The sequence below is a fragment of the Atta colombica genome, unplaced genomic scaffold, assembly GCF_001594045.1.
Source record: "Atta colombica isolate Treedump-2 unplaced genomic scaffold, Acol1.0 scaffold12, whole genome shotgun sequence".
Lineage (NCBI taxonomy): Eukaryota > Metazoa > Arthropoda > Insecta > Hymenoptera > Formicidae > Atta > Atta colombica.
This window is the reverse complement of record NW_017259206.1, coordinates 7,799,912-7,818,072: the sequence shown is the minus strand read 5'-3', so window position 1 is coordinate 7,818,072 and position 18,161 is coordinate 7,799,912. Positions and strand designations below refer to the sequence as shown.

General features: G+C 35.2%; 2 protein-coding genes across 6 annotated transcripts in view; one reads left to right on the top strand and one right to left on the bottom strand.

Moving 5' to 3' along the window:
- The window catches only part of LOC108694422 (beta-3 adrenergic receptor-like), a 6,255-nt gene extending 3,549 nt beyond the window's left edge, over nt 1-2,706 (bottom strand). The window contains exons 1-3 of the mRNA XM_018203902.1: nt 2,524-2,706; nt 1,516-1,712; nt 24-161 (exon numbers count right to left, since the gene is read on the bottom strand). Coding sequence (XP_018059391.1) covers nt 24-161; nt 1,516-1,712; nt 2,524-2,619 — 431 coding nt within the window. The 5' untranslated portion in view covers nt 2,620-2,706. The remainder of the gene's footprint in view (nt 1-23; nt 162-1,515; nt 1,713-2,523) is intronic.
- The window catches only part of LOC108694424 (phytanoyl-CoA dioxygenase, peroxisomal-like), a 44,785-nt gene that overhangs the window by 18,458 nt on the left and 8,166 nt on the right, over nt 1-18,161 (top strand). The window contains exon 1 of one of the 5 annotated variants that reach the window (XM_018203909.1): nt 9,507-9,530. The exons of the other annotated variants lie outside the window; for them this stretch is intronic. The gene's annotated coding sequence lies outside the window, so the exon portion shown is untranslated. Of the gene's footprint in view, nt 1-9,506; nt 9,531-18,161 lie in introns of those variants that run through there. 5 annotated transcript variants of the gene reach the window in all.

Genomic DNA, 18,161 nt, shown 5'->3' with positions numbered 1-18,161 from the left:
TATATATATATATACATACAAACCTGTAAGGTGGCACCAGACCCGAGAACGGTGGCAAACACAAGAGTAGAGCGCCTGTCCAAGAAACAGCCAGCCCGACGACCACGCGACGCGGAGAGACTAAGGCGGCGTAGTGCAGCGGTGCAGCGATCGCGTAATACCTGCAGAGAGTATAATTGCGAGGCATGGCTGGTAAAAACAAGATATAATTCAGATGCTAATGTGAGATGGTCATTTTACACTTGATCGAGCGTCTAACGATTTCGAATGAACTCGTTAATCCTGGCTTGTCACTTAATCAAATTAAATAATATGCTCGGTGATATACAAGATGTGCACGATGTCATTGCTGGATAACCAGTGCTTTCGAAAAAAAATTGATAAATTTTTTTCAATAAAGCAACGCTTTCCATGATGAGAAAATTCAGAGGAGAGTCAGAAAGTGATAAACGAGGTGGTAGTAAATCTGTTTAAACTACTGAATAAAATATATGGTCGATTGAGCTACGGTCGAGCTTGACTTTTTGCAGAGAATAAAATGGAAAAGAAATTTTTCGTATTCTCGAGCGCTTCCATATTTTCTTAAAAGGATCCGCATGATGCAATGGAATTCACAGAGATTCGCGTACAGAAAGAAAAATACGAAATCTTAATAAGATTTTCGAAATCACTTTTAAAATTATTCGAATATAATATTTACATCAAATAAATGAAATTATTCCAGTTGACACATTCCAGATTTGCCGTACGGTTCAAAAAACTGTGTAATTGTTAATGCAAGTCTGAGAGAATCAGCAACAAATAGAGGTGGAATGACAAGGCGAACATCTCGTGTCAACTGATCTGTCAGCTACGATGATACTATTTGAGCTCGTGGAATCTTTATTTGACATCTTACATCGCATATCTCTTTTGTGTCAGATGAAACCGAGGCCTCGTTCATTACTCGATGTCATATATTGAGATTGAACTCGATTTTTATCGAAAAATTTCACAAGAAGAACCTCTCAGATTCTTCGTCGATTTACTCAAGCGAAAATGACGTTCTTCCTTTTATCGGTGTGAAATTCTATTTAACGGTATTTCAGTGTAACTGGAAGTGTGCACGTTATCTATAGTTTGAACAATGTAAAAAAATTCTCCGAGTAATTAACCAGTAAGTGGTATTGCGAGAATAATTCTATCGAATCATTATACATATTAAATAATATATGTATTTTGATCGGAAATACATGGGATACATTATTCTTGAATTGCGCAAAGCGAGGATTTTAAATACGAATCATATATAAAATGTGATTTTATACGATTTTATTTATTGATCTGAACATAATGATTAATAGATATCTCTTTATATCAATCTCATTCACTTGATGCACCATTTATTGAGGAGCCGCGTTGCTCGCTTCTGCGAGCAATGAATTAAACCGGAAACTGATACTGATCTTCATTCATCAGAAGTCTTCAATTCTCCGGATATCGAACAATATTAGAAAGAGAATATGTAAGATTCACCTGTCGCAGTTTAAACCGGTGACAGTCCAAAGGGCAACCGGATGTAACAGCGCCAATAGAAATCCGTAAAGGACGCACCACGTACCAGTAAGCGGCCACAAGCCGGTTGCAAAGATCAGCAGTATCAGACACACCGCCGCTTCCACAGCACCCAAATGGATTAGCAGTAAAGTGTTTGCCGTTTGCTGTTGCTGCGTCTGTGGGCATTGTGATATAACTTGAAATGCCAATTCTGTCACGTTATCGCAAATTTCAATGCCCGGCGAAACTTGGTAATTTAAACTTTTAATAGACTGATATGACGATCGCAATTTTTTTACGCGTTATATGCACGCGGACTGCGCATCCTGTTTGCTCTATCATTTAAGATTCTGAAGAGTCTCAATCATCTAAAAGTTTCATTCCATCCCTTCTCCTCCCCCCCCCCCCCCCCCTCTCTCTCTCTCTCTCTCTCTCTCTCTCTCTCTCTCTTGAAAGTATTCAATGGTATTTCAGAAACTTGAAAGTAAGGCAGAAGCAAATAAATAAATCCGCGCTGCCGTTTGTTATAAAAAGAATTATAATTCGCATCTTTATCTCGATAAATAAATAAGCTTCATCGAGCGTATCATGCGTGCGTACATATTTTTCGAAAAATTTATTTTTTTCTCTTTCTCTTTTTGAAACTCGTAGTTGCAGTCCAGATATGTTTTTAATGGATTTAATATTATGAACTCTCTGACCGAAATGCCGGGAAAGTTTAACTAATTTACATTCAAGAGAGCAGTCTACACGTGTCTCCCGAATTTGTAGTATTTCTGACACGAGTGATTGCAATAATATTGCTAAAATAAATAAGTGCGTTCACGGGCAGCTTCGAAATTATTCACGACATGTTGCATTTGACTGAATGCCATCCTGATTCGCGTTAAAAATACAATGAAAAAAGATATGAAAACAGAAACAGAAGAGAATAGAGAAAAATTTCACGAGCATTGCTAATATTATAGATATTGCGTTATTACTCACCTGTTTACCAAGACCGAAAACGACAAGGAGAATGTAACCATTCAGGAGAAGACCCAAAGTTGACACGAGAGGTACGCCGAAGGCCCAAAGGCCCATTCCTCCTCTTCCTCCCTGTGCTTTATTTATTTTCCTTTTTTGCGTTCGGAATTTCTTCCTAAGTGAAAGAAGAATCCAATTCAAGTGAATTTGTCTACTTCGTTGGGTTTCCGGCTCCTCTTGTGCGACATCATAACGATTCTGACTGAAAAATCTAAAAGCCATACATAATTTTAATTAATATAAATTATTCTATAATACATAATTTATTTAAATTTCTTTTGCACACAAGGAACATAACGCCTGCTGTAAAACTGTTTGTGTCACTTGATCATTATCTCAGTCGCTTCATTGTACAATTCTATCAGAAAAATAACTTGCATATCATGTGAAGTAATATCAAGCGAACTATTTACGACAGGCACATAGTAAATGATGTTATCTTCAGCGGTATGCTTCAACTCCTGTCATTAGCATTGTATTATAATATCATATAGATATCGACATGTAACGTAAGTTAAATTAGATGGTCAAGGACGGACACGCAAAAGGTCACATATTGTAGTTGAATGTTCAATGATTCGTATGCAGCATTATGGTGACGCTGATCCTAATCTTTTGACTTCAAAGAAGTAGATATAAACTAGAGTTCTATGCAAGGACAACCTTACGACTTTTATGCATTTTAAATTTATTAAAAAGAAACAATCTTTCCGTTTCATGATAGTATAACGTAAAATGTTTTCAAGGTAAATTGTTGAATAAGTATTTAAATCTTTCGATATAAGGAATTTACACATATTGCATGATTTTTTTTTTTAAACGAATTATAGAATTGTTTGGTTGCATATATTATCATATTATAAATTAGAGCACGTTTAATATGACACACTCTTTGATCTGAAATAAAAGAAAGTGTTTGAAAATGCGTATTTTCCGCCACATATTGTTTTGCGGATCGTAGCGACAAGCAGTTGCCGGGTGACATAATTTAATTTTGACGGTGCCGCGGTAGTTCCATTATCGACCATTAGCGTATCTTCCAGTAGACGCAGGTCGATACGATTTGCAAGATGTGGCTGCTGGAATTCCTAGATAGCTAGCCTATCGTCTCACGATGAAGGAAAAAGACGACCTCATTCACTGTTGTTGAATCTTACAGCATCGACTATTAATAGTCGTTCGGCTACATACAATTTCAGTTGGGATCCAAACCATAATTAAAACATCATGGTATATACACATTGACGAAATTGTCCAGTCGTCCAAGCGTTGAATCAGATTAGACTTTCTTAAACATCTTTCTAAAATTAACTATAATTTACGACTGTTGATTCAGTTAAATAAACCTTTTGCGCCGATATTGCGTAACATTAAACTCACACTTGACATTTATAAACTTCACTTTTCGTTGACTGCTCCAATTTGTTTCGAAATAGTAATCCAGTAATTTCTACTACATAACGAGCAGCGGAACGCAAATAATCCCATTAAAATCCTAAATTCCGATAAAATCTAATCTTCATAAATCGCCGTCCTTTCGAACACATTCTACTCCACAACACATTCTATTCCGCAAATATGAACGGAGAATTTCATCCAGAATTCCTCCACGCGTTCTCATATACGTGATTGCATGTGTTACATAGATGTTTACAAGAATTTATCGAATATTTGCTATTGATTGTGTTTCCTGTATTACATCGTATGTTCTAATATATAAATCGTATAATATACAAATACTTTGATCTAGTATAGTAATAATATGAAGTCACAACAGGCATTTCAAATATTTCAATAGAGCATAGAAATCGAAATGAAAATCTCATCGAAAAAAACGACGATAAGAGAACTTTTTTTCATTTCAAGCGGCTTCTTAATAGATTATATCGAGTTAAGAGGCGAGATTATGTAGGTTTTTACCTTTAGAAAGTTCTATATTGATTTTTTAATAAATTATCTGCTTAAATTTTTATAGAAACGCCCGTTTTAATTTTTACTTAATCCGTGCTTCGTGCTTCTTTTTCTTTTGCGTCTTCATTCACTATTAGCAATTTATTAGTTTAGCTAATGTTCTCATAAGAAATACATTTAAAAAAGAATTATTATTGCATAACATATAAACATGTTTATTTTTATAAATCGTTTTAGGATTATTTCATGCTATTTTGCTAATTGTAAACAGATATCTCTTGTCGTCGAAGTTAACCGCACAAAATTAAAAATTTAGGAATGTTAAAAACTGAAATGCTATTAATAGACGTGTTCGTGCAGCACGCGTTGACATACATCCTGAGCTCTAAATTAGCGATCAAATTTTAATTTGTCGGTCAATTTGACGTGGAACGATTCGGAAGTTTCTCCCATTTATGATTAATGAGTGTGGATGAATGAAGAGCAATCCGTGAAAGGTATACACGACGGAATAATAAATCTCTGCAAATGCATAATCGCGTGTTATTTAGCGATCGCATCCCCTGCATTTTATTACCGAGCACTTCCCCAAGTCTTGAGTTATATAAAACGCAATTTATCGCGTATTCGTTTATGCGATTTATATGGTATAAACGACACGACGATACTTTGCGAAATGGAAACAGTAACCGTTCGTCTTCAGGGAAACAACAGACCTATCGAAGCAGATAATCGCATTTCACAGGAAATTTGTAAACGATATATTTGAAAGATTAAAGAACATTTCTTTTTACGATGTTAGCGCAGGTATGCTGAAACAATCGATGCCGACCTTCCGTTTGCCTCTTTTATCCATTTTCGCTCGATTTCTTTGTGAAACCACCTGTATTCCATTATCACGCGAGCCGCAAGTACACGTGCAACAACATTTTACCGTTCGACCTTCCTCCTATTCTTTTTTTTGTGTCCCACTGACCGCGAATTTTACATGAGAATCTTATATTCATGATGTGCACGCGAGACTGTCGTGGGTTCGTCATGCTGCCATTAATCCTGACCTGTCGTTTCATGATAAATCATCTCTCTCCTTCGTTTATATTTATTGCAACGGCGACTATAATAACATTTTTCCATCCTCATTTACATCTCCGATTATTCACGCCATTACGAAGATTTTTCAAAAGCCGAAGCTGTCTTTCTTTCAACGCGCGCGTCGCGTCGTGAAACATGTAAGAGCTTTTCTGAATTATTCGAAGACTGATTGGTTCTGCCGAATGAGTTTGCCGATTGCTAAAGTCTACATATATAGTATACATATATAGAGCGGCGGCTTCGGATAACTTGTTGCGCTGGTGGTTTGTGCAAATGAGACATGGGTATAGTCTCGGGGACCCATTTCTTGCGAGGATTGAATTACAGAGCCCTCAGGGAACTATCATTTATCGCTAGGTACTTGTTGCACGATACTCTTCGCACGTCACGCTGGAGTCCTAGAAGGATCCCACGGTTAATCGATAATTCGAAAGCTCTCGCACATCTGGGAATTTCCCGTAAGCGACTCCTTTTGTTATCTATAGTTTCTTTCGTAAAAACGTAGAAGAAAATGCGAAGCATTAATCTAAATGTCTATATATTCTTCTTCATAAAATAACAGAAAATATAATTAATGTTCTTCCCTATCGTGTTAATATAGTATAATATGATTTGTATAATACAATTTACTTTTCAAATTAAATTCAGATAGTTAGTTTCATGTTATAGTGGTTTCATGTTATCTAAATTTAATCATAATTGTGGAGGTTTAATGGTTCTTCGATATAACGAGCATGTATGTATACTGAAGCGTGTCCCAATTCAGTTGACGACCGTATGGTTCGATGCATGTTTCCGCGGTAGAATATGGTAAACCACGACGGGAACATGGTACATGAAGCTCGCGTAGAGAGTTCGTTACATCCGAGAGAAACTGTTCTATTCCGTCATCGAAAACGGAAACTTCTGTTGGGCAAGAGTGTCGGCAGGATATCGATATATACAGACAGTAGATGATTCGATACAACACGAACGGAGTCCTATCATATATATTAGGAAAGAGAAAATAGACGAAGCTCTGATTTGTTAATTAGATTTAGACAGTAGTTGGTTCGCTTCTATTACTAAATAATAGCATAGTTTCTCTTATCAGATTTTCATTCTTTTTATTCGTATACGAACGAATCAAATAATGTTTAACATCAAAATAATACCTTTTGATATTTTTTGTATCGTTGTAATCATTGATGACAATTCCCGTGTGGAAATTTATTTTTCCCGGGAATTCCATACTTTCATACTGGTCCTATATGGGCATCCAAAGTAAAGATTTGTCAAACTCAAGCCCATTTAAGTTATAGGATATCCTATAAATTAAACTATTATCAGAGAAAATTTGAGATCAAATTGAGCTTTATATGGGCTGCAACTGGGCAGGTCTAAGTACAACTATCTTGGGGGAAAAGTGGAATCCAAACTAGGCCCTGCTAGGGAACTAACTTAAGTTAAACTATCCTAACTATATCTTTTTTTTTTATTTTAGGTGCCTCAGTAATACCCATATACGGCCAATATTGTAAGAAATTTAGAGGAAATAGGAAATTAGAGAAGCTATCAGTGTCAAGACTGTGTAGCTTAGTAGCAGAAAGTTTACCAATATGCAGGCCTCAGTTTGAATCCTGGAACGCTCGTTGATATGATGATTTTTCTTACAATATTAAATATGAAGTTGCTGGATAAATTTCCTCACGGATATATCACCTTACTTACAATAAATTATATAAAATATGCCCAGGTTAAAATTTTTATACTCTTGACTCAATTTTGAATTGTCACGCTTCTTTATCTAGTTCCCATATTGGCCCTCAAATCAGGGCCAAGTTTGAAGACCAATGTGCGGCCTAGATAAAAAAGCGTGATAATTCAAAATTGGGCATCCTAACTCAAATAATGTAAGGAAAGTTAACCTGGCCCCGATTACAGCCTAGAAAGAATTTCCACACGGATTATTACAAGAAATTTTATTTTATAATGAAAAGATTAATATAAAGAAAATTGCGTTTATTTAGATAAATTGTGTTTATTGAGAATTGTCTTTATTTAGGTATCTATATTTTCACAATAATATCACAAATAATGTGCCGAATGTTATTAATTGCTGTATCACTTAATTGATCGATGAAGAGATGTACATGGGAGTGCCGAAGATGGCAAAATGACTTATGTGCCTTTTTCTTAATTCGTAAGCTCGTTATATTAATTGATAATGATTCTGATAAATCAATTGAGTCTTGAAAATAAAAGCGACATCGGGAAAAATTTTGCTGTCTAGACATATATGGGATATTTGTTCATGAATTCGCGGCAAGAGCAGAATTTTTCAGGAGAAATAAATCATAATTAGCCGCTTTCCAAACTTTACCAATTGTATTGATTCAGTGGTAAATAATGAAAAATTATAATTTGTCGCACATCATGATAAATTCGAAATTCTTAGAAGGAATGAATTTTGCTAATTACACGAGCTATATATATCGCAAAATACATCGTTTATGATGGAATTATTTTGTCTTTAACACGAGATACGTCAATTATTCCGCGCAAATATATTCGAGAAGAAATGAATTAAACTGGAGTTTTTATGAAAAAAGATATAAGTATATTATTTTAAAATAGAAATATTTGTAATATCTCTCTTTTATTTTATCTTGTTTGTACGATGTAGCACCGCATGTTATTCTTTCGCATTACATTGAATCTATGTAGTGATAAATGTTGCTTCATATTTAATTTTAGCCAAAGTGGTCATATCTTTTTGTGTTCATCGACGCGATGGCTGTTCGCGAGAGCAAAGTGTGCAATTTACCTGATACGCTATATTGATATAAGTTGAGAAGAAACGGTGACCCTCTTTGTTCGCATACAAGCAACTTTTTTATTAGATAGCTAAGGCAATAAAACTTCTTTTGTAACGCACATGATTCACGATTCTACCGTCATTACTTTGTTCGAAAATAACGTCGCTAGTAAATATTGAAGGCGAGTAGACATTATTCTCTGTATCATGCGATTGAATTAGAAATCTTTTAAAAGGTGGAAGCAAAAATAAATTCCGATAATAATTACAGAATACGAGCGCAATAGCGAGGAGGATATAAAGGATGATATATCCCTCCGTGACTGCCAGTATTATCCTACTGCAAATAGGCGTTCACCGTTTGTCAATCGATCTATATACCCACGCCTCCTTGTGCCCCTTTTCTCTTCTAGAAGTGCTCTTCCTTCCGACCTTTGTGGCAAACTATTACTTCACCAAAGTGGAGCACTTCGTAGCGTGGTTGTGTGCGCTCTTCATTTTGCTCCATTTTGCGTCCGCGCGATAGTGAAAAGATGAAGATTAAGATACCGAAGGACGCGCTCCAATAAACCATAGCAGACGGGTATCACTGTTAGGTACATATCGCGAATATCACACATCGATTTCATCTGATAAAATAGATATAAAAATGTATAAAAATTGACATCCGCAATTTAATATTTTATTAATTTTATTTACAGCACGGAAACGCTTGTATTGTTTATTGATAAATAAACTTTGTTCTATTATTATTTCACGTGAAATAATCCTAAAAGATCAATTCACCAGAGAGGATGTCCTCATTCGATCCAATGATTATTTTAAAAGAGTGGACTCTTCACTTTTTCGTCTTTATTGTTCCAAATTGTAGCAAATCAAGAAATAGTCGGCCTCACGATCGGCGGAGGATAATAATGGGAGAAACGTGAAATCCTGGGTAAATATCCCGTGGACACGGTATCTCTTTGCGGAAACCATTGGTACGACCTATCACATAATGCGCTTTCGCCAATTCAAGTATATCATGGAAAAGGGAGAGCGAATCATAAGCGATCAACTAGGCTTCCACCCCTTTCACGTTCTACAGAACAAATTAAATTATAGGATCGCTATCCTCTTCAATTTCAACATATATCTCGGCTGAGAGTGGCATATATAATAATTATATGTAAGTATTATAATACAGAATGTCACGTCAGTTAGTGTCAGTCAACTTCGTTAATAAATTTTAATTAATATCATTTGCTGAGCAACTGTACGCGAACGTCCCTTTTGTGTCTATGCCTAATTAAGAGAGGTTCCACTAGCCCTGCTGACCCCACGGATGTTCCGTAAATAATAAAACAAGTCCTTGGACACGAAAACAACGATCGGCAACCGACCTTCAATAGCTCACGGAATTATTCAGGAAGCATGATACAAATAAATCTTCATAAATATGACACAGCAGTTCGATCGTTGGCCGCTTATCATCTTTTATGTAAGGATGATATATCGGAAGGAACTATTAAAGGGAGAGCAGGGCAGGAAGGAAAGTCTGACGGAAAAAAGAAATCTCTTTAGATTAGAGCGATCGAAACTTTGAATTATATAACGATTATATCTTCTTACGAAGGTGAAGTTTTTTCTGTTTTCCTTCCGTTTCATATTTCTCGAAGGAAGTGTAATTTCAATCTCAAAATCGAAAATTTTTGATTGCGATTGACCGACATTTATGTTCGACATAATTCTGTGGAAGTTTTCGTGTTCGCGAAATATGACCGATTTGAAATAGAGCATGCGCCTGACCTTGAAAAAAAAGGCCACGCACTTTGGCCTTGAAACAGACCCTCTCAATCCTTTAGTCGAAAGCTTTGAGCACCGCGATCGATCAATTTTTTGGAATTGATACTACGGAAAAAAAATGAGAAAAATATTCCGGGAGATTTATTGGATAATTGAAAAGAGTATCACAGATTTACAGGGAAAAACCGGTTAAAATTCGACCGTTCGTTTTCGTGGATTGTCGAACAATCCAAAAGATCGAAGAGATTTGAATTCAAAACAGATATCTCTTGAATTGTCTGCCGGAAATGGCAACGGGAAATCGCCTCCACTTCCGACAACGTAAGTAGTTACTGAAATCTGAAATCACTTTAGAACTCGACCGAATAGACAGAAGGATGATAGAGTGAGTCTTTATAAAAATAGATGCCCTTGTAGAAGGACACAAGGAGATGTAGAGGTTGCGAAGATTGATGTCCTTTCGTTTGTGACAGACGCGTCTTATCTTTCGATACGCGCGTGTTTTCAGACATATACGTGTGCAGATAATATCAATAATACAAACGAACGTACTGATTTGCTTGGATGGCCATTAAAATTTCGAGCTGATGTGGGGCCATTATATTCTTGGAATAGCTACTCGCTCACTTCGCCATGTTAAGGTATTATTTCAAAATTATGCAAATTCCATCCGGAATTAGATAAGAGATAAAGAGATTATAACGTGAAGAGCGCTGGAATCTCGAGGCGAAGACGCCATTTGCAGTTAATATCACCACGTATTAGGAGATCTTACCAAATTCAATGTGTAATGCCTCATTAAAGCTTGCATTTAAGCCAGATTAAAATTTTAAAAGAAGTCTGTTTAAGCTTTTGTGGCGCATCGAGGGTTTTAAAAACTAAATTGCTATTGTTATCATGATCGTCCTTTTATCATCTCGGCGTGATGGATGATCGGGAAGAATTATGAATGATCCTCCACTAAGTATTTGAAATTCTCAAAAGCATTTTTTCATATTTTCGTTGAGAGAAGGAATTTAAATATTAATCTTCAACCGGATGAGAAGGATTTCAAAGGCCTAGAGAGCATTATTTTTGTGATAACTTTTTTATTTCTTTAAATGTTTTGTATATATGTGACGTTAAATTTTTTGATATCTGATCAAAATTTATTTGAAGAATAATAAAAACCTCGAAACTGCCCGAACTGCCTGATTACGTAACTAACATCTATTTTCTAATCAATTGAGGGTTAAACTGAATGATTATAAATTCTAGAAACTTTTAGAAATGATAAACTTTTTTTTTGCATTATAAATAATGCTTGTTTTGAATTTCTGGTATTCAGCAATTGAACTTGTAGCATTCTCGATCGAATCGATATATAAAATCTTGAATTGACGTTATTATCAATGACATCAAGTCCTCATTTCAGTAACGAACTGAAGATATTGACGTGTTATAAATTCAGAGGTCACGGCTATATAGAAGTGTCGCCCGGATACTCGGACAACTTTCGTCCTATTAAAAATGATCGTTACGACCCAGAAAACTTTCTGATCTAACGCCAGTTTGTAAAGCGGAGATAATAATCTGATAGTTTCTTCTTTTATATCGTTCGAGAATTTCTCGCATTCGTTCGCTCATAAAAATCGATATTATTTTTAAGAGTAGTCATGGCATAGTTTGCAAACGACACGAATTCGATTCTTTATTATCTTTGTATACGCATTTCGATTCGCTCTTTTCGATCTGCTTCTCGTCTCTCTCGCCGATAGTTCAATTCTTCAAATGCAAGCATACTTTCGTACCTTCGATTTTATGAAGCACGATTAATTCTTGAGATAAAACAAAACTTTAAGCCTAATCGATCGCGATCTTAATGATGCTTAACAAATTATTGAATGTGCAATAAGAAGTTAATTCGACGAGTCAGATCCCGTAATAGTGATAGGGAAATTTTGTCATTATTACGAAGCCGAAAGCTGATGGATGAACGAGAGACATCAGGATATTGAAATACCTCTTTGTCTGCGAGACGAGGCTGTCGATAATCGATTTCTATGGTCATGATTTCATCGAACAACGCGTTAACATGCTTTAATTGGCAGCTGTAGTTTGTGGATTCATTTTACACACGATCACACGTAAACGGCGGTTTATCTTAGCGAGAATTATTCTCGGTGCGTTAATTAATTGATTATCTTCGCCCGTAATAAACGATTGGAAGATTATTTCACTTCGTGTAATTTAGCAAAAGAAATGTTCTCATCGTTCTTATCGCGCATTCAGGCTGCAAATCGACGTCCTTAGACATTTTTATCTACTTACAGTGGATGTGTTTTGACGAATTTTTATTCTGACGAATTCATACGAATTGTTTGTCAAAAATATAAAATAAATAATTATACACGGAGAGAATTTTCTTTTAAAATTTATCTTGAAAATATGATAGTTGTAGTATAATACAATATTTTAAAGATTTTTACACTCAGTAAAATTAATTAAACTTATTTTGTACTTTATTGTATTTTTATTAGTGAATGAGAAAGATTTACATTAAAATTCTTCGAAATACAATTGTCCCACGACTGTCATATTTTCAAAGTAAACTCTAAGATATGAAAAAATTCTTTCGTGCAATTATTATAATATTATGTGTGGGAAAAAGTTCGTGGCGTTTTTTCCCGTTACATGGCATTAAAAAAACGCCACGAACTTTTTCCCATGCCTAATATATTCTAACGAAATAAACGTCTTGTAATTTCAAAGTTTGAAATTTTAAGAGCTTAGTGTCGCAACTACACAAGATGGATGACATTGATTAATTGGAAATTTTATTATTAATTTACTTGTGAGTCGAAGAACTGAATACATAAACAAAGTTTCGCTTCAAGAGAAAGAAATGGAAAATATCATTTCTTAATTAAGTTTCTCCCATTTATTACGACATATATTTTGGCGATGATAAGTTTTTCCATATCTTTCCTCATTTCTGTTTTCAAACATTAAACTAATTAGTTTTTCAATATATCTATTTTAAAAAATAATAATACGAATTTGAACGGAGAAACAAACTTTGAACGACAAACTTGTTCTGACGAATCTGTAACAGTTCTGACGAACTATACTCATACAGAGTAACCACACATAGAAAATGCTCTTTGTTTATTTGTTTTGACATATCCAGAACATGCATTCACTGTAACCATAGCCTGAACCAAGTGGACAATTGAAGAGTTTGTTGCAACAATGGGGCTAACCCACAACAGTAGTTGAATGTGATATTGGTATTTTTTCCATCACTTTAACTTCAGAGTTTATTTGCAAAATGTGTTTCTATAAAATATGGATTAGCTCACTGTTGCAGCAAGTATGCTACAATATACTTTTTTTTTTAATTATTTTAATTACTTTAATTATTATCCGCCGTAAGTATTATCCTAATATTTTGCGATATAACACGATGTAATTTATCCTGATGTCCCTGATGTCCTTGTATTTCGCGCTGTTAAATTTTAAGCGAGATTTAAACGCGAGGTGTGCTCGTTGTTGCTTTCCTCTCCTTCAGACATCATAATGAGAAAATCGACCGAAGATTCAGTCACGACAATAATCCCGATGACAAATTACGCGTTTATCTCGCACTCTCTCTAGCTGTTCATCATTCTTCTCGTGCCCTTTTTATCGGCAGGATCAAGCCGAAAATGACGGATCGAACGATCCTTAACGAGGCTATAACGGACAAATGGAGACAAATGGAGGCCGCAAACGCTTTTTCAGACGGGGAAAAACTCTTGTCTCGCTCATACGTCTATTTTAACAAGTATTACGTGCGTTGAACATTCGCAGCTTCGTAGCGAATTATTTCGTGGATACGAATAAATGTCGCGATATATTACACGAATGTGAATTGATCCAGGAAAAAGCGAGTTGTACGCTGCTTGATTCTGTCAAGCATATGTGAAATTAAAAATTTGCGACATTTGATCTACGTCGGTGACCTCGGATTCACAAATCATAGCGACATGTTCTTCACTTAAAACGTTTTTCACGTTTAAATTAGCACATAGCGTAAAACAATTTAATGTGTTTGACGCATATTTAACTGATATTCTTTAAAACAAAAAAAAAGTATATATACACAAATATATTTGATACATTCGCTAAAAGAAGTTAAAATTTTCTGCGATATATCAGAAACACTTAAAAAGACAAAACAAATGATCGTAGAAAGAACTTTCTTGAGTTTCTAGGAAGAAACGACATAAAATAGAGATAGTGGAAAGATATTGGCATCCCGAGATTCTGCGAGAGGATCTATCTCAGACTTTGATTTTTATATTTTTTTATGTAAAAGCTGTTTCATATTCATTTATTATTGCCTACGTCATTTGGGTTACAATGTTATGCAATGATAACGAATGCTTCTGATATTGCGGGTGAATCACAATGCTCGAACAAGCGACGGGAATATAAATGAGACGAATAAAGTGAACAAGAAAGGAATACTTTGTAAAAACGCGCAAGTTTTCCTTCCAAGTGTAACCGTGATATTGATAAACTCTGATTATGTTCTAATAAAACGTGATAGTGTTTAATAATACATGAAATCTCAAGGATTTCACTCGCATGTTTATATTTTTATATTTTTAAAATCCACAAAGTGCTTTCTCGTAGTTAATCACGTTGAGATGATTTATTCAGAAGGTAAGAAAGAAATTGAACAATCGAATATTCAATCTGACATTGTGAAATGATGTTCTTCTTATTTTTTACGACTGAGAGTGTAGTCCACTTGATACTACAAAATATTTGATTGACCAGAAGAATGAATATTATTAATTAATCAAAGAACACTACAAATATTTGTAGTATCAAATAAATCATAACACTGGCTATATTTGTGCTATTTTATTTTAATTTTTTTATCACTCAGATTGCTATTTTATTTAAATTTTTTTATTACTCAGACGTAAAACAAGAACAGAATAACAGAATAACACTGATAACGAACGCATTCATTGAGAGATACTTTCTGCGATTGCTGCATTCTCTTTATTATAACGATCTTGATCACGATTGCTATTATAATCACAGAATTTCTCAAGTAATCATTGAATTATGATCGCTCGAGATTTATACGGATACTTTCGCTTGTCATTTGGCGGCAGTACTCTCCGCGAAGAAATCAAATGTCTCGTTGAATAATAAAAGAGTCGCCACGTGTTCCTGTCAATCCACGAACATCCTAATGTATTCGTGTTGCTACTTGCCACGGATATTGGACGATCGATAATGTATATTTCGTTCTACGTGGAATGCAGCATTCGTGTTTGTAAGGAGGAATATTGCAATTACAAAGTAGGTACCGACCGCATAATGTTCCATGTATCCGTTTCTACCTCGTATTTCGTATTACAGTAAGCCCGTTTGCACAGGTGCCGGCTGTGGATTCCCGCACCACAGATGCTCGAGGGATTTCGGGAGAACCTTTTCAAAACTCAATTCTCAGTTTCCATTTATTTGCAATTATGTTTGTTCTAGGACATTAAACTGACATGTACTATTTAATTTTTACACGGCAGAATATTATTCGCGATTAAAAGTAATGCGGAAGGAGGAATGTATTATTATATATCTTAAAATTATTATGACGACCCGGTCACAAGTAATTAACGTGGATAAACTAGTTAAAATTCATGAAAATAGTATTCTTTCTACACTCAAAATACTTCTATTTTGAGTAAAACAAACAATGTAGGAACGATTTTCTCTAGTTTCCAATGACAATCAGTTGGTTATATAGACTTAGCAATGACAATTTAACTTTGAATAACCAATTCACTAACTACACAAAACATATTGAAGTAGACGTACGAAATGTATACAAGCGTAGATCTTTAGCGAAATTTAATCGAAAATAATTTTTTGTTTTCACTTGTAATTTCATTTTGTAATTTTTCAACGTGATTGTCACGACAAAACACAATTGTAACGCACAAATTTGTTACGAAATATTTCTTGTATCGAAGGGCTGTGATATAGAGATTATGTATAGGTAAAAGAGAATGTTTTAGTTTTAAAGAGTAATAATTTAAGTTTGTAATATAAAGGCGGGAGAAGAGTGTAAGTGTGAATGAGTTAAGTATTTCTGTAAACCAAGTCGCCTTCTTGGCTTGTATATGCTGAAGTGTAAATAAATTCTATTCTATATTTCTTGTATCGATCTTTGTCGTACGAAATTCTTGAATAAAGAACAGCATCCTCCGCATCTTCTCTATCCTTTCGCCTTCTTGTTATTTTGTCGTAAATGACGAGCTTAAATGATGAGCTTCAGTTTTGCATGACCTAACAAACCATATTGATCTGGAATACCGAATTGAAACTGAACGGGACAACTGACATATCGATTCCACAGCATGTCCTAGTTTCGTCAAGTCGACTGTAAAGGATATGTCGTTCTTCGTGCTCTTTTCGATTTGCCTTTATATCATTTGTCTTGAGTAGTCGCGCTCAATGGACTCACTCAGATTTCAATTGATCGGAGAAAGAAGGATTTCTATGTAGAAATTCGTAGGATCGAAGGAATCCAGTAGAACGACTGGACGATATGTGACTCCGGAAAGCATTCCTCACATGCATCGACCACGAAGACCTTGGCACGCTTCTTCCAAGGTGCATCGACGTATCGCCGCGATTTCTTCGTAGCATGCATCGACCTGATAATAACAGCGCGAGATTTTCTCAGAAAGTTTCTTTCATTAATTCTTTCATTACAGATACGTTTTGTAGATAAATGCTTAATGCGTGCAAATGTAATGATTACTTAAGTACAAAAAGTTATGTAAATATATTAATGATACCTCTGGCCTGGTTTACGAAGCGTAACTTTTAAATACTTTTTAAATACTTTTTAATACTTTATAATACTAAAATGTACTTTAAGAACGTAAGTAATTGATGTATTAGAAGAAGAAAATGCGAACTGATTTTCGAATAATTCATGGCGGAGTTATTAAATATATGTTCCATCCTGAACTGTTTGTAACATGTCCTATCTTAAAATAACGCATTCCATATTGCAACTGATATTGCAACTGAAAGTTCGTTATGACATACGTATCTCGAATGGATCTTTGCGGTTTGAACCGTGAAATGAAATTTTGGATGGATAAATTCGTCTTAAAGCTTGGGAATCGTGATGTGAGTCGCACCAGTGTGCGAATTATTTGTCGAACCATACGCGATACCATACTGTTTATGGAAGAAACTCTCATGTGCTCGATGCAATACGCAGGGGAAACTGCTTCGAAAACTGACTCGTCGGTCATCCGAGAAAAATACACGGGAGACCTTGGCCCAGGAAGCAGAACCCGACGACGTCTTGACACGCAATCTTTCCCTAACGTTAATATTTCAATCATTTCTAAGTATATTACGCGACGGATAAAATCTTATCTGCACGTTAATATCTTGATAGACCAATTATAATATTATTCTGCATTATTCTATATCTCGGAAATAGAAGGAGAATGTCACGACACCCACGATCCATTTACTAATATTGATTAAACGGCTCCCCGCATCTGCTAGTAACTGCAGAATTATTGCCACAACTGACCGTCCGACTCCTCAGGGATCCGGTACATCTGCAACTCTTCTTTAATATACTACCTATTTCACGGGGCCGTAAGGAAAACAAATTCGGAGTTGGAATCAGCTGCTCGCGCATCACGTTATTACTATAAGGGCGGGAACACAGACTCTTGCATAACATATGATGTATAAAAAGATGAAAGTCTCTTCATTTCTCTCCTTTCCATGAAATAAAAGACACTGATCGATTTAAGGAATGTTCCCAAATAACACTTATGTTAATAAGATATATCTAAAAGATATCTTTTAGAGATCTTATATCTAAAAGATGTCTTTTAGATATCTTATGCAACATACATGTTATCTGGGTCTTATGCGTTATGTAAGAATTTGTGCTCCTGCTCTAGGAAGATTGAGAGGGTGTAAGAAAAAGACG